Source organism: Thamnophis elegans, chromosome 3 (genome assembly GCF_009769535.1).
Source record: "Thamnophis elegans isolate rThaEle1 chromosome 3, rThaEle1.pri, whole genome shotgun sequence".
Lineage (NCBI taxonomy): Eukaryota > Metazoa > Chordata > Lepidosauria > Squamata > Colubridae > Thamnophis > Thamnophis elegans.
The window spans coordinates 23,210,151-23,234,977 of record NC_045543.1 but is presented as its reverse complement, the minus strand read 5'-3'; the positions used below and the strand labels follow the sequence as shown (position 1 = coordinate 23,234,977).

The window sequence follows — 24,827 nt, the reverse complement described above, 5'->3', positions numbered from 1 at the left end:
CGGCAGACACCCCGGTACACCCGCCTGCAACTCACCACTGGTATGTATGTATATATAATTTTTTCCATTCATTTCCAAGAGAAAGAGAAAAAGAAAGAGAAAGAGACGTGGAAGGGAAGGGAAGGATAGGTCCCAATTTTACAGGCTTCAACAAGTTTAATTTTAAAAAAATTAAAATCTCTTAACCTTTTATCATTCCATGATACAGCAGTGTTAACATTTAAAATAAAAATATTTTAAATATGTAAGTTTTACAGTGAAAATAATAACCGAAAAGGAAACTTTTTTCTAACAAAGCATTAAAAAATTAGCATATTAAAATAAGACAATTAAATTGCATGTACTTGTGTATGTATACACATTTGTAGATACAAATAACTCCTGACTATGGGGAAACTAGATATAAAAACACTTCAAAATTCTTAAAAGATTTTTAGGAGAAATAGTAAATATTTGATTAAAACTAAAAAGAAGACAAAATTATTGCTTTAGAAATTCTAAGTAAAGATGTACTTAGGCCATTGGCTTTTCACTCTCTTTCCCTATAGATTTTAAGATAAAAAATGAAAAGGTGAAAAAAGAAAGGAAAATACCTACATCACAATGTAACAACAAAGTAAACATGTTGACCTGTGATATAGCTTGGTGAAATAATGGCAGGATGAGAGTTGGGTTGCTGCCAGTTCGGCCCAGATTAGGCAAACCGGTAGTAGCGGCGGTAGGAGGCTCCACCCACCCACCAGACACTTCTGCGCATGCGTGCATGGGAGTGCACCCAAACCGGCAGTAAAAAAATTTAGCAACCCACCTCTGGGCAGGATATAAATACATACATACATACAGACATGCATGTATGCATTTATGCAAACATACATTTTTAAAATATGGAGCCTCTTTTTTCTAAACACTTTTTTCTCCATTGAGGTATTGTTTATCCTTTGATTTTGCTGTTGTTTACTAATAGTTTCTTTTATTTAAAAAGATAGAGATCCAAATTTGGATTTTCCACTTTGGAGAGGAAAAAAATGATAAAATTTAACTCGTTATATTGCCTAGTCAAGAGAGTTGTTTGGCAAAACTAAACACAACAAAACAAGTTCCACTATAGCCAAATGGTTGGACTCAAGATAATCTGAGAATTTCTAGAAGAACACAGGCCATAATTGCAGCATTCTGATTAGACATGAAACATGGGTATCTTGTTTAGCTGTTTTGCCACCCAATACAATGGAGTTGGAGGGGAGGGGCATGATATAAGTTAAGAATCCTCAGAAACTCCAGGATAAATAACATCATTCAGATACAACAATCATGCAAATTCCCCCAGAAGTATCAGAAGTTGTTGCTCCCTATCTCCAACAACAAATGTTAAAGACACACTCTTCAAGCGATGTCATCCAACACATGTTAAAGATATTCACAGCACTAAGCCAGCCACATTTCCCCAGAGGAAAATTGTAAACCAGACAAAATGTCAGAAAGCTCATATTGAAATTACTACCAGCAGAGAGTGTTTTCGAGTACTGTGACTTCTCAGTGCCTGCACTCCTTTCCATGACTTTCTGAAATAAAAAGAACATTAGCAGGGGATGTTCGAGTGAAATGCCATTTCATATTGTTCAACTGATTGCCAGTTGAATCAATTATTACACAAGCTCTATCTGAGGAGTACAAAATGTCTTTTCTGAAAAGTAAGTTGGATATTCAAGCAACAATGCAGAGGAAAGACCAGCTTTCAAGAACAGCATAATTTGATCCTACAGTCACTTACTTGTACAAATAAAAGGACAGATTCTCCAAACAGCACTGAATTTTGCAGGCATGAATGCAACATCAAAAATGTTCTAGAGAGTACACTATCTTACACAAATGTGTGAAAAGACTAAAGGCATAGACTCCCCAAAATGTAGGGACAGAGGAGACATTTCCACTTGGTCAGATATTTATTTCAGGACTTTCTGACACATAATGTGAGTATAATTTGCTGCACAGTTCACAAGGCCTGATGTTATGGGAAATCTTCAGTTATCTGTTTTCTTCCTTAGGCAGGTCATAAAACTTATCAAAGGCCCATGATATATACCTGATTCTTTATACTGGAGTCTGACAAACTTTAACAGGCATATAGAGTTTGGGGTGTGGGGAGTATTACTTGTTTTTCTTCTCTTCCCATCCCTACTTGTCTACAAATCAATTATTTTATAGAAACTATTGGTATCTGTGAGCAACTGATTTGCATAGGGTTAAGACACATATATTACACTATTCACAGGAAAAGCCAAGCAATCAGATGGTAAATTAAAGTTTTTAAAACCTTAAAAAATGCCCCTAAAACATTCAAATTCTTTCATAATCAATATGGGCTGAAATTCTTTTGGCCTTTAATATGAAAAAATGGTACAGTGAAACTTAATGTATAAACTTGAAATTAATAAGTAGAGTCAAAAACCATGGCTTCCACTTCCTCAATTATTTGAGAGAAATCCCAATTGATTACATCCACAATAAACCAACCATGGAAAGACTCCCATAAATTATGCAATCACTCTTATAACTAGGAACCATATGAAAATAAGTACAATCCCTACAAGCCATAATGCAAGTATATAAGTATCGAGAAAAATACCTTGTTTCCCTAAAAATAAGACCTCACTAGATAATAAGCCCAATTAGGCTTTTGAGCTCATGCGCTAAAATAAGCCCTCCCTTAAAAATAAGCCCTCCCAAAATATTGCAACACAGCAGCAGCCATGAGGTGACCACGCTCACCACCTCCTGCACCTCAAAAATAATAAGACCTCCCCCAAAATAAGGCCAAGTGCTTATTTTTGGGGTCAAAAGAAAATAAGACCCTGTCTTATTTTCAGGGAAACACGGTAATAATGAAGAAGTTGTTTTTGATCTTCTTAACAGCAGTTATAAGTACATTTATGTAACCTTACTCTATAGTTACATCCTAATTCTTTTTTTTTTCCCATGATACATTGCAAGAACTTTCGGCATGGGTCATGTGAAGGAGTCTTATTTATGTGAGCAAAAATTCTTTGCATAAGCAGAAGCTTCTACTGGATCCAAACTGAATATTTAATGTTAGTATTAAGCAACTCTTCACAATAAATAAATAATAAATAAGCACCATCACTGCTTATAGGAAAAATATATCCATCTGCTATATATATGCACATATGTATGTACACGATTCTGTTTTACACTACAAATCATGGCTTCACAGTAAATCTTGGATCTCCAGATGTTTAATCCCTTGTTCAGGCTTACAATTAGATTAGATATTATGAGAGAGAGAGAGTTAGAGAGGGAGGGAGGGAGAGAGACAGAGAGACAGAGAGATTATTGTCCTTTGTGGTACAAATAAACCAGAGTCTTTATATAGATATATGGTCCAGAGTTTTAAACTCTTAAGGCTTTTTTCTCCCATCTGTGATTTGAAAAATATTTGGTCACTCTGAGACTCTGATACAGCTGAATTATTCACATCGTCTCTAGCTTGGAACTACTGATTGCTGCCTTTCTAGACCATCCTTTACAAAGTGCACTTTTACAAGAACACTGCATCAGTTTGTGACCAGCTCTGGACCTCTTTGATCTCACAGTGGGTAAAATTTGACAACTGAATATACAATACATATTTTTCGCCTTGATATAATATATTTGAAACTACAATAAACCTTCTTTGAAATGTTTCAGCACTGTGGAGCTTATGGACATTCCTACCTCATTTCAACTTTTGTTTCCAAGGCTTCAAAAGTGAAATGGGTTGATAGTCTTATAGTTCCACCGCACAGCAGCCTTTGGATACAGCCAAAACAAATGTACAGAATCTGCAGATAGAAGGTATGGACATGTGCAGAAGAGATGAGTTCCAGATCACGTTACCGCAACGGGGCTCAGAATCCACCACGTGCATGCGTGCAGCACAAGCACAGTGCATACTTACCACCTGTGATGCTCCAGCTGCTCGCCGGAGCATCGCACAGACTTCATACGCTCCATGTGTGTGCGCAAAAGCCCTGACCAGCTCAAATACTGGTAAGGAGGGCGGGCGGGCAAGTAGCCCTCTGGAGCACTGTACCGGAACGGTACCTGATGCTCCCAGCAGGCACTGGTACGCCCGTACCACGGCATACCGGTCGTATCCCACCACGGATATGCAAGCATTTTATTTTGCTTCCTTTTTGCAGAGAGTGGTAGAGAAGAAATTTATCCTCCTTGTTCTCAGTATTACAAGACAGCAATGGGAAAGATGAACTGAACTTCCATCAAAGCTTTTAACTGTTGGACATGAGATGCATTGTGCAGGGATGGTTATCATAGCAAAAAGAAAAAAAAACAGATCAAGCACGAGTAAGAGGAATCAGGATCAGGCAACTCTTTTTCAAACTGACAAGGTTTTTATGGAATAAAAGTTATACTTGGCTTCCAATTGGCATACGGGAGGCTACATTCCAAAACATAGTAAATGGGGTCAGGACAAAATTAAAAGAGATTTCTTACTATTTAAAGTTAACCAAATTAAATACAGGGCGGGGCATAACCTTTTCCTAGGGGGTCACAGCAAGATCGACAGCAGTTTACAACTTCCGCGACACCTCATTTTAAAGCCCATAAAAAACTGAATTGAATGAGCTATTAAATGTTAAATTTGCTTTAAGAATGGCTGGAAAATTCGATTCGGAAGAACAAAGGATCATTGACAGAATAAAATGCATTGCCTTTCAAGAGGCTCGCGATGCTGGAGCGACGTTTATCAATCGAAAATGGATTGCAAACAAATTGAAACATCATCCGGATTGGGTTACTGATAATTGGAACAAAACAGCCCAAGAATGTTTCACAAAATTTGGAGAAGGGCGTCCTCTGCAACTGTCCCAAGAAAGCAAAGCCATCATTGCAACTGGCAGTCGCAAACAATGAAAAGGAAACCGAAAAGTGGCCCAAGAAATCCTTCAAATTCGTGGAAAACGAGTTGATCAAAGGACAATCGGCCGATATCGAGAACGAGAAGGTTTGAAGCCATTCCACGTCATTTGCAAACCATTGAAAACTCAAACACACGTTCAAGATCGGCTTTGGTTGTGCGATTGGTTGTCTGAATGGACCGAGGAAGATTTTCTTCATTTGGCGCCATCTGACGAATTCTTCGTTTATGCCATTCGAAAACCGAATTTCCAGAACGATCGAATTTGGGCTAAAGACGTCGACGACATCGCCAAACATGAACGATATCGACAAATAGTTCGCAATCCGACTTGCATCGGGATTTTCGTCATTTTCACAGCCAAGAAACTGCATTGGGTTTTGAAGGATAAAGGGGAATCCTGGGATGGCAGTTATTTCCGTGAGAAAATTTTATTGGAGAATGTCATTCCATTTCTCAGTGATCCAGACAATGTCTTGGTGGTTGGTGAGGCTGTCTTTCTTCATGACAAAGCTCCTTGCATGCGTGCAAATGCGACTCAGCAATTGTTAAAGGAAAACAATGTCGAATTTTGGGGCAATGACGTCTGGCCGGGAAATTCGCCAGATCTCAATCCGGCAGAGAACATTGGGGCCATAATTAAGGATGAAGTGGAAGCTCTGATGATTCAGGAGCAAGGTCAAAATCGATATTCGGTTGAAACTTTGAGAATGAATTTGGAAACTGTGTTGAAAAATCTGGAAAATCAAACGGAACTGTTTGAAGATTTGTTGTGTTCTTATCCACCTCGTTTGAATGCTGTTCGAAGGGCTAATGGTGGTCATACTGACTATTAAATCGTGTCAATAAACTCAGTTTTTGATGGGCTTTCGAATGGTGTATGAATTATTTGTGTTGTTATTACAAGTGTTGCTGTGACCCCCTAGGAAAAGGTTATGCCCCGCCCTGTACTGTTAACATGTTCCAATTACTGTGAAGTATGTATTAAAAAAATACCGTAATGGAATCTGGGAATAACCTTGGGAGAGGGGAGGAAGAGCCACAGACTGAACAACTAATGTATAAAAGATGTTTCAACCCACAGAAGGAGGGGGGATATGGCAAGCATTTCAGATTGAACCTTCCCTAGTTTTCTAGAGAGTAAAGGAAAGGAGGGGGAAAATAGACTATTAATTTAAGCTTACAATAAAGATACAGTGACTACCCCTAGATGTCCTTCTTGTCTGGATTGCCTTGCCAGGCTAAAGATACCCACCAAAACTTTCCCTGGCACGCAACCATATGCAGGACAGTTTTAAGAAAAGAAACAAAATGTTAGAGCTATAGTGTGCTTCATGCATTGAATTCATGCAATGCATTCGTGCATTGGTTTTAAATGGAACCCTGCAGATGCTCACATGTTATTGAAAACATCTTTCCTGCCCTTCAAATCTAAAATGTTGCACAGCACTAATAAATACACAGCTTCAGAGTGCAAAGAACACAAAATATATTTTGTGCATCTCTAATCAATTATTATTTTTTATTTATTGTTTATATGATTATAAATTTGATTATGCAGTATGAGAGTAGCTTAATTTAATTTACCAATAGTGAACAAAATGAAATGTGGCTCTATGTAAGCTCTGTCAATGGCCTTCACCTTGAGATAGCTCATTTGTAGATAATGAAAGTCATTCTTACTTTTTAGTAGCCAAGAATAGTATAATAGTGGAAACAGACATGAGGGGTTTTTCTTAAGGCATTTTATTAAAATATATTACTATCACTGCAATTCTTATCCAAATAATATAATTTGTAATACATTAATTGCATTGATATAATTTGTAATACATTGAAAACAATTACAAGTAGTCTTTAACTTACGACTATAATTGAGCCCAGAAATGGGGTTGTTAAATAATGCTGGTCATTAAGCAGGTCACCGTGTAACCATGCCCTGTTTTACAACCGTTTTGTGTCATCTTTAAGTGAATCACATAGTTGATAAGTAGATATAATGGTCAGTAAGAGAAACCAGATTGTAAGTAAGCCTGGGGATGTCCATTGTAACTTCAAATAGTGAAGGAAGAATAGTAATTACAGGGATGTAAAAGAGGTTAAAAGAAGGATTAGCTAGAATCCCTAAGCAGCTATAAACACAGTAAGTCCAACCCTCTCTTTCAATTCTCTTCCCTGTATCTAACTCCAAACAGGTGGTTTGGAGAAGATTCCTGTGCATAGGCTTTTTAGCAATAAATCAATTTAATTGACCTGGTTTTTTCATGCCTGGCAGTGTGACAGGTCATAAATGACAGGTCATAAGTTGAGGTCCATCTGTAAATATACTGTTAACCATTACTAATTTGTGGGTCTAAAAGCATTGCTATTCCCCCTTTCTTGTATAACAAAAATTAAGCCAAATGAGTTATTGTGCTTTAGCTTACATTATAAGGAAAAAAAATAATAGTAGCTCATTAGTAACAGTCCATTTTATTTATGCTGAATTTTGTTATATGGATTACATCACAGTATTTCAAAGCAAAGGCAGATCAACCAAAAAAAATCAATGAATACAGTAATAAATTATATATGTTGTTATATATTATATAATGTGTAGTATAAGACATGTTGAATGCCTGTCTCTTCAATTATAGGTAAAATATGGTTTCATCAGAGGCTTAAAGAATATACACATTGCCACCATAACTTTTCCACCAATGTACCCATATATACAGATACATAGATAATACATATGGAAAAACATCATGAATAGTGTTCTAAATCACATTTAGCTAAATTTCATTTTATTTGATATATTTAATTTCTTTATCTCACTAAATTCTTATTCCATTTCTCTACTTTGCACTATGCTGCTTACTCCAAAGGATGAAGTATATAGTATATGAAGCATAATGGAGATTCCAAATTTCAGTTTTTTAACAAATATATTAGGAGAAAGACAACATACAATAGCAATGCAATTTTTTGCAGGCTGAAACGATCCAACCAAACTATAGTATTTTCATTTTGCCTTGTCTTCTAATAATATATTAAAATTAAAGTATGCTTACATCATTCCCATTTTAAATATCAAGGGGATCAATTTTTTATATTACTAACTATATACAAAATTTCAGTTTTGCTTTGGAATTTAAAAACTCAGTATTGTAAAACAATAATGTATTTTCAGAGCATGATACAATATCTCATTCTAATGTCATCTGACAAAAAGAGATGTGCATATTTAGCTAAATATGAATCTTACATAGTTTGGCATAAATCCTTTATAAAGTAAAGGTATTTATTTTATGTAATACATGCTAGATGAAATTTTTAAAAAAATAAAAGATTTCCCTTATCCAGTCATGTCCAACTCTAGGAGGGAGTGTCACAGTATCATCTCTGTTTTCTAGTGGAGGGAACCAGTGTTGTCTGAATATGCATCTGAGTCAACCAGCCAGCATGACTACATCAAGGTGCATGGAATGCTGTTACCTTCTCACCGAAGTGATACCTAATTATCTACTTGCATTTGCATGTTTTCGAACTGCTAGGTTGGCAAGGGCTGAGGCAGAAACAGGAATTCACCCCATTGTGTGGTGCTTGAGTCTCGAATTGCCAACCTTCCAGATGACAAGCCCAATGTCTTTGACTGCTAGGTCACCGCATCCTCCAATCCTTATATATTGAGTCTTAATTATGAATAACTGTTTTTTTTAGCCACTAAGAAGATGCCCCAGCAATCTTTCAAAGTTGTGCCCACAGTCAGATGAGAACCAATATGTGGGTAAATTGCTGAAAAGGTGATTGAAGAAACATCTGTCTGTATTTTATATTACTGCAAAGAATCTTTTTGAATCTTTTCAGTGTGGACTATATATGTGCAGTTTTGATTCTGATATCCTTAATATTTATCAAGGGAAATAAGGGAAATATATTCAGTTTCTTTTATTAATAAGAAAAATGATAAAGATGAACACCTGTTTGAAGCAGGAAAGAGGATACATTTTCCTGAAATGGTCAAAAATGGGTGTGGGAGTAAGATGTTGATTCTTCCAACCACAGAACATATAATTTTTATCTTCAGATAGTGTTTCTTTACCAGAAGCACTTCTGGCTAAGAAAAATGTTTTCAGTTTCTGCTTTTAAATGGAGGGAAAACTGCCTCTAAGGGGAGTTGAGGATTGCTATTGAACTAGAAAATTTCGATAAAGCCTTGAACCAAGTAGAAATTATCAGCATTTATGGATAATGACTGAAGTGCTCTTTAACAAGATGAAAGAATTAAGTATCTATGCAAATCCAATTCCACTCTTAGTGGAATAAAATTCAACTTACCACACTTAAATTGTAAAAATGAATACTCATCACATAACTATCAAACAGGCAGGAGGAATGTTAAACATTTTGAAATAAAAGTATATGGCTATACAGAAATAGATATAGCTATACATAGATCTATATACATTTATAGACATGCATACTCTAACACCATAACCATAGCAGATCAGAACTATAATATTCTTCCAATAAAAAGTATAGATATATTTTAAATCACCTCTTGCCTCTCCCTTATTCATCTTGTATGCAGTAAACTCTTAATTTAAGGCCCACAGTTTATATGTTTTCAAATATAATATCTGATCAAACTTCAAGACATACCTATTGTATATGAAAGAAACCCAATGATTTACATATTATTTATGTTGTTTATATTATCTATACAAGTTATGTGATTTGTGTCTATTTAAGTTATTTGAATATTTATGAAAAATACAACTCAATTCAGTCAATCAAATGTTGATTTGGGTCATTAGTGCAGCATAGAATAAAAGCAAGAAAAGTTACACCTCTTTCAATGAAGTACTATAAAATTAGAATCCTAACATAGCTGTATAAAATTTGTAATATTAAAACTAAGACTATAGACTGAAGTGGAGTCTCTGAAAGATATAAGAAAGAAGTAAAAACAAATAAAAATAAAAATGAAATAGGAATTTTTAGTAAGTTTATCTATGCTCAGTACGATTTATTTGTTTGTGAATTTTGACTGCTAAATAAATTTTAACTGCTGCCAGGTCTAATCTAGCCACATTGTATATTCTATAGTAAATAGTTCATCTGAGAAGAGAAAATCAAGAGAAAAAAATCTTTGATTACAGCCTATAACACGTCAATAACAGAAGAATGAAAGTTTTTGATTGCATTAATAGAGATAGTGTTAAAGAACAGGTGTAGTGGCCTCAATATTACTTGTGAACAAGAATATTTTTAATATCATTTTATTAAAGAATAGAATAAAGATAAACATGAACAAAATATAGATGTAATTAAAGGAAAGAGAAATGAAAGAAAAAGAAAGAGAAATGAGAGAAAAATGTAGAAAAGAAAAAAAAATACTTAAACTCTTCCAATCTTCTTTGCAGCTATTACAGAGTTACAGTAGTATCATTCCTCCCCACTTTAAGATTACATCACACTATTCACTTCTACCCATATTCAATCCTTTTTAATTGGCAAATTCAGAAATCATCAACAGTTTTAGCATAAAACTAAAGAGTTTCCAATTTTTGTAAAGTACTTATTATCCAATCCCTAATTAAACAAGTTAATTTTATATTATTTTCTTTTGTGCAGTATTCTGTTCTTATTAATGCTTAGTTTACTATTAAGATATTGTTGTAGAACCTGGTTTCCTGCCTTCCTCCTGACAAGGTGCCCAAAATGTATTTCTTAGTACATTTCTTGACTTTTCATTTCTTATGTTAATTCTATTTGGCTACATGTTTAAGTTATTGAATTATCTCCAAAATACTTTAAAGTAAACAATATGCCAAACTTAACTAATCCTTAATCTATTTTAAATTTTCATAATTTAAACTCTACACAAGTTTATCACTTTCAGTTAGTTTTAAATCCTTATAATTATATTTCACTTTAATCTTGTCCCAAATTGTAGGAACACTCACAAGGTGAGTGCATTCTGCAGTTTGGAAGATTTCTATAGCTGAAAAAATAATTATATTCCAAAAGAGGGGTTTGGATTATGCCAGTATATTTAAAGCAGGCCCGGTCTGAGGCTGACAGTTTATCTAGCCCCTGCAGGTTTCCTCATGAGAATAAGTCTGCTAGAGAACACCCGGACAATTCCTAAGCTTCCCCCACCCCACCCCATCCCCACTTTCAAAATTTCTATGCAGACATGATCTTATATGCCTGAGACTCTGTAAATCTCCCATTAAGAGCTGTGGGGAATAGCACATCAAACCTGGCTTTGAAAAGGCTCTTTGTCCTATAGGAAATGCTAACGTAATTAAGTATTTGCCTGGTTCCAATCTGGATCTAGTTATATGAGCTAGCATAGACTGGAATATGGCTGACCTCATTCTGAAATTCTAGATCTAGGACCCTTTCTCTAATAATTCTTCTGGCCTGAGTACATTCCAAATGGAGCAGTGGCTCAAGTGCAAGTCTTTATGGATAAGTTTCTTCAGAATTCCATGTTGCCATGGAAGATTAAAATTGATCTGTCGGGACCAATGGAATAAATTCTGATGGGGAAAAAGTAGCATTTGAGCCTAGTGAGTATTAACAGCCGCACTGTTACTTCCATTTTTTGTTATCCAGCTTTATTTCTGAACATCAAATTGTCCACCATATTCTAGGTGTTTCATTTGGAAAAAAAAAACCTCTGCATATTCAGATTTAAAAGACATTTAAGTTTTCATGAGTATCCCTTCCTTCCAATCAGTCTATTGACTGGTTGATTTCGTATATTTCAAACTGAAATATACAATAGCAGTAGCAATAGCAATAGCAGTTAGACTTATATACCGCTTCATAGGGCTTTCAGCCCTCTCTAAGCGGTTTACAGAGTCAGCATATCGCCCCCAACAATCCGGGTCCTCAAAAGGTTTAGATAACAAAACTAGATGAGAGATTTTTTGTAAAAATTGGAAGAATTTGCTATACAATGCACAGTCATATGGAAACAACTCTACCTGATGGCTTAGCCCACAATCATCCCAGGGTCATTTATCCCCTTTTCTTTCTCTAAAGGTGATTTCAGGGCTGTATGTCATGCAAACAACCTATATAATATTTTTCTTCCAATTAATAACAATGATAGTGACTTCATCAAATAAAGTAACGTGCTATGTAAAATAATTATTCCATGACGTTACAATTCTGTATAGAAATAAAACCAAATACATGTTTGCTCCAAAAATAAGAATTGCACAATACTGCCAATCAGATTAAGATTGATTCTGACTCTCAACATTTCAACCAGTTAAAATTTTGTTTCATTTCCATTCTGAGAAATAAACTGAGATCTCCAGATCCCTCTCAACAATAGCCAGAAAATATGCTTAGATATCTGACAAAAGCATTTGAAAGATATCCAACAAGAAGGCCTCCTCCTCCCTTCTTCTCCTTTTTTTTTTTTGTTGGAGTAAAATGAGCAACAAAGATGCCGAAAATCATCTTCATGTTATTCTTTTTGCTAAACTGCTTCAACAATTTTGAAAGCTATAAAATGAAAAACACAATGATTGGTTTCTTTAAAAAAAGAAAAAGGAACGGGAAAGGAAGGGAATATTACTATTTTTCTGAACAATTGGAGTGGCATTAAATTTAGTAAATTACTCTACAAGTATGTAGTGTCTCAATAAATCAGTATTCAGAAAACTGAAAATTGGATATATTTTTATTCACTGTACATCTAATTTAGCAGCATCTCAACTCTCTTAAATTCTGTCTCCTCACCTTCTCTCTAAAACCTAGCCCTTCTTTCAGACTACAAAACCTGATAGTGGTAATCACTTTACAATCATGGTGGAATTTAATCAGATCATGAAAACTTAAAATCTAACCCTTTATTAAATAGCAATGCCAGATTTGGTAGCCCAGCAAAATAAATACTATTATTCACATTATTAAAAACTGCAGACTTTTAGAATTTATATATTAGGCAGCAATTGTCCAACAGTGGTTCAAGCATTTAATCTTAAATATAGATTAGTTTTTTCAATACATAAGAGGCAAAAAAGAAAAACTTACCACCACCTCCTCCAAGAAGACTTGAATTAGCTGTGGGGGGGGGAAACAAAAGAAACCAAAATTATATTTCCAAATAGCTAACCTTACAGCACATTCTTTTAGAACTATAGGAAAAATAACATTTTTACCCTGTTCCCTTTCTGCCTTGATACCTTTAGGAATTCCAAAATGATGTACAAAGTAATATATTGCTTCTCTTCCAACCCAGCATGAAATGAAAGTGATATACTAAATTCATCTTATTAAAATTGCTCCAACCATCTTTTCCCACAAAACATGGTAGGACTTGTATTCTTAACTACATCAAAATTTGCAGGGGGAGAAATGATCAAGGAGTCCAAAAACCTTATATCAGGGCAGCCTCACAAATGGCAAATAATAAACATAAACATAATAAAATATATCTGATAAACTCATACATATTTTCTATTTCTATTTCATTTAAGAACTATGACCTTCATATATGTGCATGCACTCATATTTATCTTTATTACAGAAGCATATATCATGATTTCACTTGCACTTCCATATTATTGTATACCAGAGTTTTTGGTCATTTTAAATCATAATGTAATCCCTAAATATTCATAAAAATCTCAAACTGAAACGTTACCATTTTAAAGCATGACAATAAAGAAATATATGAAAAAACTATTGAAAACTAACCCTGTTAATAATTAATACTATGAATTAGTATAAGTATAGTACATATAGCATAATATAAAGTTACAACAGTTGCATGTAATTTATCTACCCAATAAATCCCATTATACTTATAAGTCCCATAATACTAATAATCCCATTATTTTAAATAGTTGCATGTCAAGGACCTCAACAGAAATAAGAAGTATAAATTTGCTGGACATATCAACATCTATTTAAAAGGTAGGCACTAGAGATCACACAGAGTTTAAGGAATGTAGCAATGTAGCAAGAGATTTCTTCAGAACCACTACTATGGGGGTACCTGGTAGATTTGGTTTGTCAATAGCATTATTACCCAGAACGTATTGGAAGAAAAATACAGTACCAATTCCAAGCTAGGAGTAAAATGGAGGCAGAAAGGAAGGAAGGAAGGAAGGAAGGAAGGAAGGAAGGAAGGAAGGAAGGAAGGAAGGAAGGAAGGAAGGTGGTTTATTGATGTACAGAACCACCAACATCATGTGATTCTGGGACAGCTGACAAATGGAGTTGAGAGTGGGTGGGCTTTTGGACTTTGTATTTGAGCTTCCTGTTCCTGTGCAAGAATATGTCATTTAATATTCTAATGGCTGCTGTCAGATTCCTATGGGATCATGGTTGGCTCTATAGGTAGAAGAGGAAATGCAAACTCTAATTGTTTGTCTGAGTTAATTTGTCAACCTAATTGCTTATGTGGCCCCGTCTTATGGATTACCAAATCTGCATTTCTAAAAACTGTTTCTGCTTGGGACAGGGAGACTAGTGCTGGTTTCTGCCTCCCTTGAGACTTTTCTTCATTTTTTCCTAATTTAGGGAAAATATTCTATCCTGCCTTTTTGATATTCTTCAAAATATTTCATTCTGTAGGAGGGTGCATGGGTTCTACAACATATTGTATTATCATTTTCAGACCCAAGAACTCTCCTTAGATAAGGAAGAGATTCAGAAGATGCCTCCTAGAAACAGGGTATCTGCTAGGGATCAACTGTGATGCCAAGCCAACAACTGTTTCCACTGTTCCAGCCTTGGTTCTAGCAGATTCTGACCCAAACAGAGTTTTTCCAACCTGCTGTCAAAAACACTGATATCTAAAGAGAAATAGTGCCAAATAGAAAGTTATAGAAGTACTTGGCTTGACAAGAATGACCTGCTGAAGAAAGCAAGGCCTAATTGGGCCCAGTGAGTTCAGATGAGTCAGAGGCCACTGGTATGAAGCAATTTAACCTTCGTAATTATGTTGGAGTAATGCCAATCCATGAAGGTCTCTGTAGATTTCTCTCCTAGAACTTCTAGCTCCCTGACTTTTCTTTGAGATTTGAGTTTTTATCTTTGAACTTTATCACTTGCTGCTTCTTGACACACAATTTGACTGGTTTGTTTGCTCATGCTTATTTGAAACTGGAATAAATTTACAGTGTTGAGACTAACCAGGTGTATTTATTAAAACCTTAAATCGTGTAAACGATTACAGTTTGCAAAACCACAAAAAACATTCAATAATAACACAATCTCTAACTTCAGTCTTGCAACCCAATCAATATGGTTCAAAAGAAAAAAAAGGATGAAGTAGAAAATTGGGTTTATTAAATAAGCATTAACCTGGAAGTAAAAGCAAATCATTGTGGTACTGTTGCTAAGAAAAGTGTATGGATGCATCCATTAAAATTCAGGTTCCTGTCCCGTCCAGTCCCCGTTCCTTCCCCCCATATATATAAATGCAAGGATTCTTTCAGGTGTAAAAGAGAGAAGCAACTATCTGAAGTTGTGTTTTTCTTTGACAATCTATAGAACCAGGGAATCTTGGAAGTTCCGACATATTCTTTACGGAATGTGCAAATATTAGTGCCTCTTTATATCCTGGCCAGGGATGATAGTGAAAACCAGGAAATTTTCTCCTACAGATTTTCATTAATGTCCTGATGTAAAAGATATGCCAAGGTATGCAGCTTCAAATACAATTTAGGAAAACTTAGAAGATATTTAGTTTTGTGGCAAAGAAAACATAGCCCAATGCTTAATTCCAACAGTTCCAATTTATTCATCAAATATTAAATTAACATTTGGAGCAATGCAATTAAGCAAAGATAGATACAAATGTGGTAACATATAAAGAAAGTCCAAATTGTAATACCCGAAAGTGACAGATACGCAAATTATATACAGAATCATTCAACAGCTTTAGCAAAGCCTAGGCATGCCTTCCAAAAAGAACATGCAGTGCCAAACTGTTTATCTAAGACTATAATCCAAGCTCTCGGATATAACTGACAGGAAGTTGGACTCTCTTACAAGCAGCAAAACCAAGCCCAAACACGAGTAATAATTTGGGTTAAAACTACATTGAGCAATGTAGGATAGGGTGCAGGGGGGAGGATCCAGAAGTATTTGTACTAATGAAGCTGAAAGGGAAAAGAGACGCTGAAAATATTAAGCTTTAAAACCACTAACAATAAGAAATAACTCAACTCCTTTAGAAAACGTCTCACAATGAATTACCAAACTTTGTTCCCCAAATTCACATGCATAATTTTGCAGGGAAATACTGCAATGGGTCAATCTATTTTTTTTTAAATGTCACCAGCTCTGAATCAAGGTTGCCCCTCTGAAATTGGGAGACTTCTTTCAACTGCCAATGCCAATGCCAATGGAACAAGATGGCAGGAAATTATTTTCACCTTCCATTCCTTTATTTTGTATAAATCAGAATAAGTCTGTACAAATCATGTTAGCAAAACTGCCCTCTTGAATCCACTCTTCAGTAACATAGAAGAACTACAGCAGCTGAATTTGTATAGCTGCTTGGACATTGACAGAAGGATTTGTGAGCACCAGGGAAGCTAGTGAAACAATGCAAATATAAAAAAGAAGGTATTATAAGATAAATATGATATGTTTTTCACAGAACTGTTTGACATTGTTTATAAATTGTCTAAACATTTATTTTGAATGTAAAGCATAAGGGAAATAGCAGAAAAATACTTCAAGATAAATGATCAGTTTACTGTTCTGCCTCCTTCACATTATCATCAAATGGCTTTTATCTTTTAGAAAAGAAAAAAAAACATGTTACATTCCCAGCTTTGCCTTTAACCATCTACTTCCAAATGAAATGGTTCTCTATCTGATGTCAAAAATAGTTTTGGTTTTTTTAAAGGTTATATGAAATTTTAGAAGATTTCATCTCAGGAGAAATTGATACATAGTAAAGTAGGAAAGGTCCTGGTAAATAAACATTTTGTCCCTGTTTCTTCTTTGCTAGTGTATGTATCTGACTACCTCCAGCTAAAAAGAAGAAAAATCACATACTCTTTTATTTTATTTTATTTTATTTTTTAAAAAGTTTGAGTCTATTTCTCTATTTCCCCACAAAGGAGGAGAAAGAGCTGATTTCCCTGGTTCCCTGTCTTGCTACATGGTCAGAAAATGGTGCTATAGAATTTATTTCATTTTTATTACTTTTTTTCCTTTTACCTCCCAGTATTAGTTTAGTTTAGTTTTATTATTTATAGGCCGCCCTTTTCCCTGAGGGGACTCAGGGCGGCTTACAATATATAGGGAGGGGAATACAAGACAATAAGACATAAAACAATACATAAGTAAAAATAGTACACAACATTCATCATTCGGGTGGGGACGGGTTACGATCTTTATCCCCAGGCCTGACGGGATAGCCAGGTCTTGAGGGCTGTGCGGAAGGTCTGGACGGTGGTGAGGGTATGAATCTCCACGGGGAGATCATTCCAAAGGGTCGGAGCTACTACTGAAAAGGCTCTCCTCCGTGTAGTTGCCAGTCGACAGTGACTGGAGGATGGGACTCGGAGGAGGCCTAATCTGTGCAATCTAATAGGTCGCAGGGAGGTAATTGGCAGGAGGCGGTCTCTCAAGTAGATCCACTACCATCCACTACCATGAAGGGCTTTATGGGTGGTAAGTAGCACCTTGAAGCGCACCCGAAGATCAACAGGTAGCCAGCGCAGCTCGCAGAGGATAGGTGTTATGTGGGCGAACCGAAGTGCACCCACAATCACTCACGTGGCCGCATTCTGAACTAGCTGAAGTCGTCGGGTGCTCTTCAAGGGCAGCCCCGTGTAGAGCACGTTGCAGTATTCCAGCCTAGAGGTCACAAGGGCCCGAGTGACTGTTGTGAGAGCCTCCCGGTTCAGGTAGGGTCGCAACTGGCGCACCAGGCGAACCTGGGCAAATGCCCCCCTGGTCACAGCCGTCAGATGGTGGTCGAAGGTCAGCTGTGGGTCCAGGAGGACTCCCAAATTGCGAACCCTGTCTGAGGGGTATAAAGTTTGGCCCCCCAGCCTGAGTGATGGAACACTAGCCAAATTATTGGGAGGGAAACACAACAGCCACTCGGTCTTTTCCGGGTTGAGTACAAGCTTGTTAGCCCTCATCCAGTCCCTAACGGCCTCAAGACCCCGGTTCATCACGTCCACCGCTTCATTGAGTTGGCATGGGGCGGACAGATACAACTGGGTATCGTCCGCATATTGGTGGTATCTTATCCCGTGCCTCCGAATGATCTCGCCCAGCGGTTTCATGTAGATGTTAAATAGTAGGGGGGATAAGACCGAACCCTGCGGCACCCCATATGTTAGGGGCCTAGGGGTCGATCTCTGCCCCCCAACTAACACCGACTGCGACCTGTCAGTATGATGAATAGATTGTGAAAGTCCTGTCAATCTTATATGTTGATTACAACATTCAGTATCAAACATTTAGACCAAGGTAGGAAGTGAAGCCCAGATAAAGTGAATTTAAAGCACTTGTAGGGGTGGAGAATAGTTATGTTTACAAAAATTACTTACACACTAAAACACACACACACACACTACTGTTGAGAAAAGGATTAGAATCCATACTCTGTTTAACATTCAAAATACATGTTTCATATTTTCCCCTTGCAAACAATGTTTGATTCTTTTAACATTTTTATAAGAATCTAAAGATAGCAACAGTATACTAAATAAATACTTTTTAAAAGAATATATTTTATCACGTTCAGAAAACAGGAGTGTCGACTTCAGGGAATAAAGTATGGAGGTACACAATTTTCTTGTCTCTCGTATCTAAATATAGTGACATATCACCACTTGACTAGAGAGTAAATATAGCAATTCTAACTTCCATCTCCTGTTTTATATCCCTGATTAACTGTAGACTCTTAAATTCCAAATATAAAGAGCATAATGATTTATTTCCTACAGCCAGCTTCCATGTCTGAAGGAGGAGTAAGACTCACAGTTTCCCACTTTCTTACCAAGCACCTTAACCACTGTACCAAACCATTTCTGAAACTGAGAAAAAGACAAAAATTAATACAATCTCAGGTTTTGGAAATTGGGTAATACATTATTCTCCCTATTATCATTAAAATGTAAAAACTAATCAGATGTGATAGATTCAATGTTGAATATTGCATTTGGATTAAATATATACTTTATTGGATAGTTATGAACTTAGAATAACTTTATTGTCACTTTGAATGTATACTAATCAGCATACATCTCTCTCTCTCTCTCTCTCTCTCTCTCTCTCTCTCTCTCTCTCTCTCTCTCTCCCTCCCTCCCTCCCTCCCTCCCTCCCTCCCTTCCTATCTGTTTATACTGTTTATAAGTGTTCACAAACAAAAAAAGAGTAAATGTTCTGCAAATATCAATAATTCATAAAGGAGAACATATAAGAAGCAGTTCCCAAATTTTCTCTAAGCTTAATTTATATTAAACATAACAATCCCAAATTTCAAATACCAGTTGAAAATTGCTTTATAATGAAAGTGCTGCAGATTTTATATTTATATTTATTTGCAAGCATCCACACCATATGTTTCAAACGTTTCTGACTGCACAGCATAAGCACTTGTCATTAGTCAGAAAAAGTTTTGTGGGAATATAAATTTTATATGACATTTCATGATGAATATTTTTCATAATTAGGAAACAACTGGCAATGAGATTTCCATTCTGCCCATATTTTGGAAATGGGCTTCTCATGCCAGAAAGAGCTATCAGGTTAGGGAAAATATTATGGAGTAAAACTGTCAAAGAAAATCAAAAGAAATGTTTTCTGTTGATCAATGTTTATCCCATTTTATCTGAAGTACAATTTTCTTCCATGTAGACATTTATTTGCATCCTGGATCTGTCATTTGTGACATCATATAAGCATAATCATTTTATTAGATAAATAGGAAATCTTGCCATTCAAAACCATCTTCCATATGAATTTTACCTGATGTGAAGAAGAACTAATTAATATTACCTCACAACAACAGAATGGTCAACGCCTGGAATGCTCTACCTGACTCTATTGTTACATCCTTGAACCCTCACAGCTTCAAGTTTAAACAGTCTACCGTGGACCTCACCCCATTCCTAAGAGATCCGTAAAGGGGGATGCATAAGCGCACAAGCATGCCTACCATCCCTGCCCTACTGTCCCCATTTATTTTTATTCATTTCCTTTGTTTATGTCCATGTTCAAACTTATACCTCCTATCTTGTACATGTTTGACAAACTAATAAATAAATAAATGCAGAAAATATATTATGTAATCATCCATATAATTTATTATACTGTTTTATAATATATTTGCAGCTGTTAATATAGGCCCATTTAATTGCTTACAAAATATTTAACATTCTGAATGTATTTATTGATTTTGATCTAGTTCTTAAAATCTTTATTTTAAGAGTCTTCAATTATTTCGCCCAAATGGGGAAACAACATTTATGAATATTCCTGACTAAAAATTATCAGGAAAAACAAACAAAAATAATTTATATGTATAAAATGGAAATATGTTATATAATTTACTCTTGGGACCTATTCTGAAAAAGGTATTAACAAAATTCTTCTCAGTACTAGTTACTATCTTGTTTCAAAAATATGTTTAAATAAGAACTATTGTTGCAGCATAAGTACTTTGAGCTTTTAAACAAAAGGCATAATTAGAAAATACATATACAAAATGAATAACAGAAAACTATTTAAGTATTTAATTGGTATTTGTCCATATCAGCTTCCATCATAGCATTTTCCTATCCTTGAACTCTGCAAATTATTATTTTAAAGACATCATAATAAATCCCTTACACTTTCAAGCAACTGACAATCTTGAAAATAGATTGCAAACCTTTTTTGTTTCAAAGCAGTATTATTTAATCTCTAATTAAAGATGATTGCTTTAACCCTACTTTTTCAGCTTCCTCAAATTAAAGAGCTTAAATAAAAATGGCATACTTTATTTACCAGGTCATTCCTCCTTCCTGATTAAGATACCAGTTGTTTTCAGAATGCAAATAAAATGAGTAATTGTACAGAGTAGGAAGAAAGTAAATATTTAATAACAACTAAAAAAAGTATTACATTTAAACGAATAGGGTCAGGAGAAGAGAATATACAGTATGTAGCTCATGGTTGAATTGTGGAATTCTTTTACTCTTGTGAGCATCTTAAATCAAGATAAATAAATAAAAATGCTAGGTAATTCCTAGAAGCTTAGCATTCAGACAAAATGTTTAAGTCATTTAAGGTTTAAGCCTTCAAAGCACTAATTATATTATATACCAATAGTGTTCTTTTGAAGAGGGCCATTTTTTGTATTTACTGATATTATTTTAATGTTTTTATTCCATGTCTATTACTTTAAATGGTTAAAGGAGGGTATTTTATTGTTCTTAATTATTCTTGCATAAGGGACACTCAACCACCAATTAAAAAATATAATATACATAACATATGACATCACAGCTTCCAGTTCTTTAGCTGATATAAGTCTTCATTCATACTGAGTTAAGTTCTGTGATGTCATAATGTAATGACATATTATATGTGTAAATTCAAGAAGCGCGGTCTTTTGAAATTGACAGATGGAAATGTCATGAATGGACAGATTTTCTAAGTGTTGTCCAAGATTTTCTGTCAATGAACTTGGACAGACAGATGTAGAAGTTTGATGGTGTTAAAGATATTGTCACTGGATGTAAACTGTTGAGTAAAGCTGCCTTTTGCAACAGACTGATGGTGATTTTTGTCAATGCCAGTGGTTTTCTAGAGCGGCTCCAATTGTTTTGGAACTGCACCCAAGACATCTATTACCATTGGTACTACCTTGGCTTTCTTTTTATTATGATGGTTTGTTGCACAGTCAGTCAGATGTTTAGACTAAATTTGGTATTTTTGTCTACCTAGCCCAAGGACCAGATGTTGGGGTTGATGATAAGGATATCATCTCAAGGTAAAAGTACTCAATTAAAACAGCCTTTTGCCACTGACTGATGGTGATATGCTATCATATTTGATATAATATGATGAATTTGTATCCCACTTTTATTTTTACTCAAAATGATGAATATATCCAACACATCTTCCTCTTCCTATTTTCCCCACAACAATATTACCCTGTGAGGTGAGTTGGGCTAAGAGAGTGTGACAGACCCAAGGTCACCCAGCTGGCTTTATTATTATTAAATAAATATGCAAATAAATACAGACCAATAATTAAATAGGAACTGAATACAGTACCTGATAATGAGAAGTCTGATTCTAATTTTCATGAGTCATAATTAAACCCTCTCCTTCCTCCTTTTCTCTCTTGAAAATACATGACATTTTACCCAAAAATATTAAAGGGCACCTTCATCTATTTCTAATTTAATCAACAATTTTACGCACTGAAAGAAAAAAAACTTCAATATCCAACAATATTGTTCAAATTAGTATCACAAAACGTATATACAAGCAGATTTCAGTTTTACTCAGATTTCTGTGGCACCAGAATTTTCAGTTCTGCATCCTACGTAGCAGTTGGATGAATTAGACCCTGGTCATATTCACTTTTGCCACTTTCTAAGCATAGTAAACATAGATGGAGATTTAAAACTAGTCAACATCATTCTCTTGTTGATAAATATAAGAGTGGAAAAAAGTGATCTAATCTGTGTCCTGGTCCCTGATGTATCAACAGTTTCTGAGGTTCCCTTACCTACATACCCCCAGAGTAGGTAAATAAATTGCTGTCCCAGCTCTTCCATAATTTTTCAGGTGGTTATACATGCAGAAATATGCAGCAAAACTGATTAATTTTATTCCCAAACCAAAATCAGATGATCAATTCTGCATTGTGAAACATTGGGGCAAGCAAATAACCTGATATCGGATGTAATACAACACCATTTTATTTTTATAGGATTGATTGCTTAATTTAAATATAAAAATTACTTAGCATAAAGGCAACATAGAAGTTCTGAGTTCGTACTTACAAGATTGATCTGTCGACCTCAGTTTTACTGAGGTTCCCTACTCTTATTCAAACCTTGCTTCAGTGTAAAAAATAATCACCAAGGCTCCATCACTGAAGTTACTCCAAACAACCACCCATCATTTTAATCCCTCTATACATCTGATAAAATGAACTACATCTCATGTAAACTTATGAGTTTTAATAAAATCTGTTACTTGGAAAATGTGTCAGCAGACTCTATCATTGCTAAAGCACCCTGAATATCATTGCTACTTTCCCCTTTCTAGTCATACAAGTGATCCTCAGTTTAGAACCATAATGAAGCCTGCCTATTATGGTGTAAATTGTAACGGAAATAAAGCTGGTTGTCATATGACTGACCTGATTTTATTATCTTTTTTTGTGAGAAATCATTAACAAATGCCGCCGTCATTAAGGTAACCAATTGTTCACTATGGACTACTTTTGCCAAAACCCAGACTTGCAAGTTTTCAACAAAAACATTGTAAAACACAGTCACTTGACCACAGTATGCTGTCATAACTTCAACTTTGCATATTGCGGACTCTTGGTATACCAAAACATACAATATTGATCCTACTGCCTGTTCACTTGTTTTTGCCTACAATTCTTAGTTCTTTGTTTCTACTTGGCTTAATCAGACTCCTCTCCACATCTTTAAATCTGACATGCTATGAAAGTTCTTCTGTGTAGCCTATAAAGGAGCTTAATTGAAGGGCAGGAAGGGAGCCAGATGAAAACAAACTATTAAACCCTAATCTAGCTGTGAGTGATTATAGGACCTTGATGGCGAACCTATGGCATGTGTGCTCTAAGTGGCATGCAGAGCCATGTTGCCTGGCATGAGCAGTGTCAGCTGTTCCCCTTCCAGGTTTCTGGCGGCATACATGCACGATGATCAGCTGGCCTTTGTGTGTGCAGCAGTGCCGGAAATTGGAAGAGCTGGTCTTCTTTTTTCCACCATGAGCATGCATTCTGGCCAGCTGATCGTCACATGCACATGTGCACCAGTAACAGGAAGACTAGCTGGCCACCGCGCATGCACACGTGGAAACCTGAAGTTCATTTTCTGGCATGCACATGCCCCTTGGGCAACTCATCTTCCAGGTTGATGAGCGTGCACACACTTGCCCTTTTTGACATGGTGCCGAAAAAGTTCGCCATCACTGTTATAGGAGAAGGACTGGAAGAGCCAGGAGGAGTGATGAAAAGGGGGATCAGCCTAGAATCACTACATAGTCACAAACAAAATAAGTCCACCGCTCCTTGACTGCCATTGATCCTTATTTAGTGCTGACCATTAATTGAGAAGATTCTTGCTTTTAGAAATAAATTGGTTTCATTGGGCTCCAGGATAACTCTACACAGGACAACTTGCATTGGGACAATTCAATGCAGGATATCTCAAGAGAAGGACAACTGAATTGCAGTGGACCTTATCTTGTTTTAAGTTTGAAACTTCTCAAGTTAGAAGTCCTCAAGTCTGAGGTGAGCTGCAATTCTACTTATCCTTCTCTTGAGTTATCCCACATTGAAATGTCCCGCAGTGAGTTGTCCCATGGCAAATTGGCTCCAGCAAGTTGTCTACACCGATTTGGCTGGGGCGAGACAGCTAGGACGAAACAGCCATGGTGAGATGGCTAAGGCGAGTTGGTCAAGGCAAGTTGTCCCATTCTGGTATAATTGAGCCATCATTGTAGACATTGTCTTTTGCACTTAACAGATATTTTTCTTAGCAACTGTACCACTGTTAGGTCATTTACTCCATATTACATGAAGTTTACATTAATTTTTATCTGTTTAGAATACATTTTATTTAAAAGCTAGGTATCCACAAATTATTTCTCTGTTTTTAATGTTTAATAGTTACTTAACATGTGATCTGACACTGCA

General features: G+C 35.7%; 1 protein-coding gene across 1 annotated transcript in view; it reads right to left on the bottom strand.

The window, feature by feature from the left end:
- Positions 1-24,827, bottom strand: part of MACROD2 (mono-ADP ribosylhydrolase 2) — a 1,066,625-nt gene that overhangs the window by 898,246 nt on the left and 143,552 nt on the right. Inside the window, exon 4 of the mRNA XM_032212948.1 lies at positions 12,980-13,009. Within this exon, the coding sequence (XP_032068839.1) occupies positions 12,980-13,009 (30 nt within the window). The remainder of the gene's footprint in view (positions 1-12,979; positions 13,010-24,827) is intronic.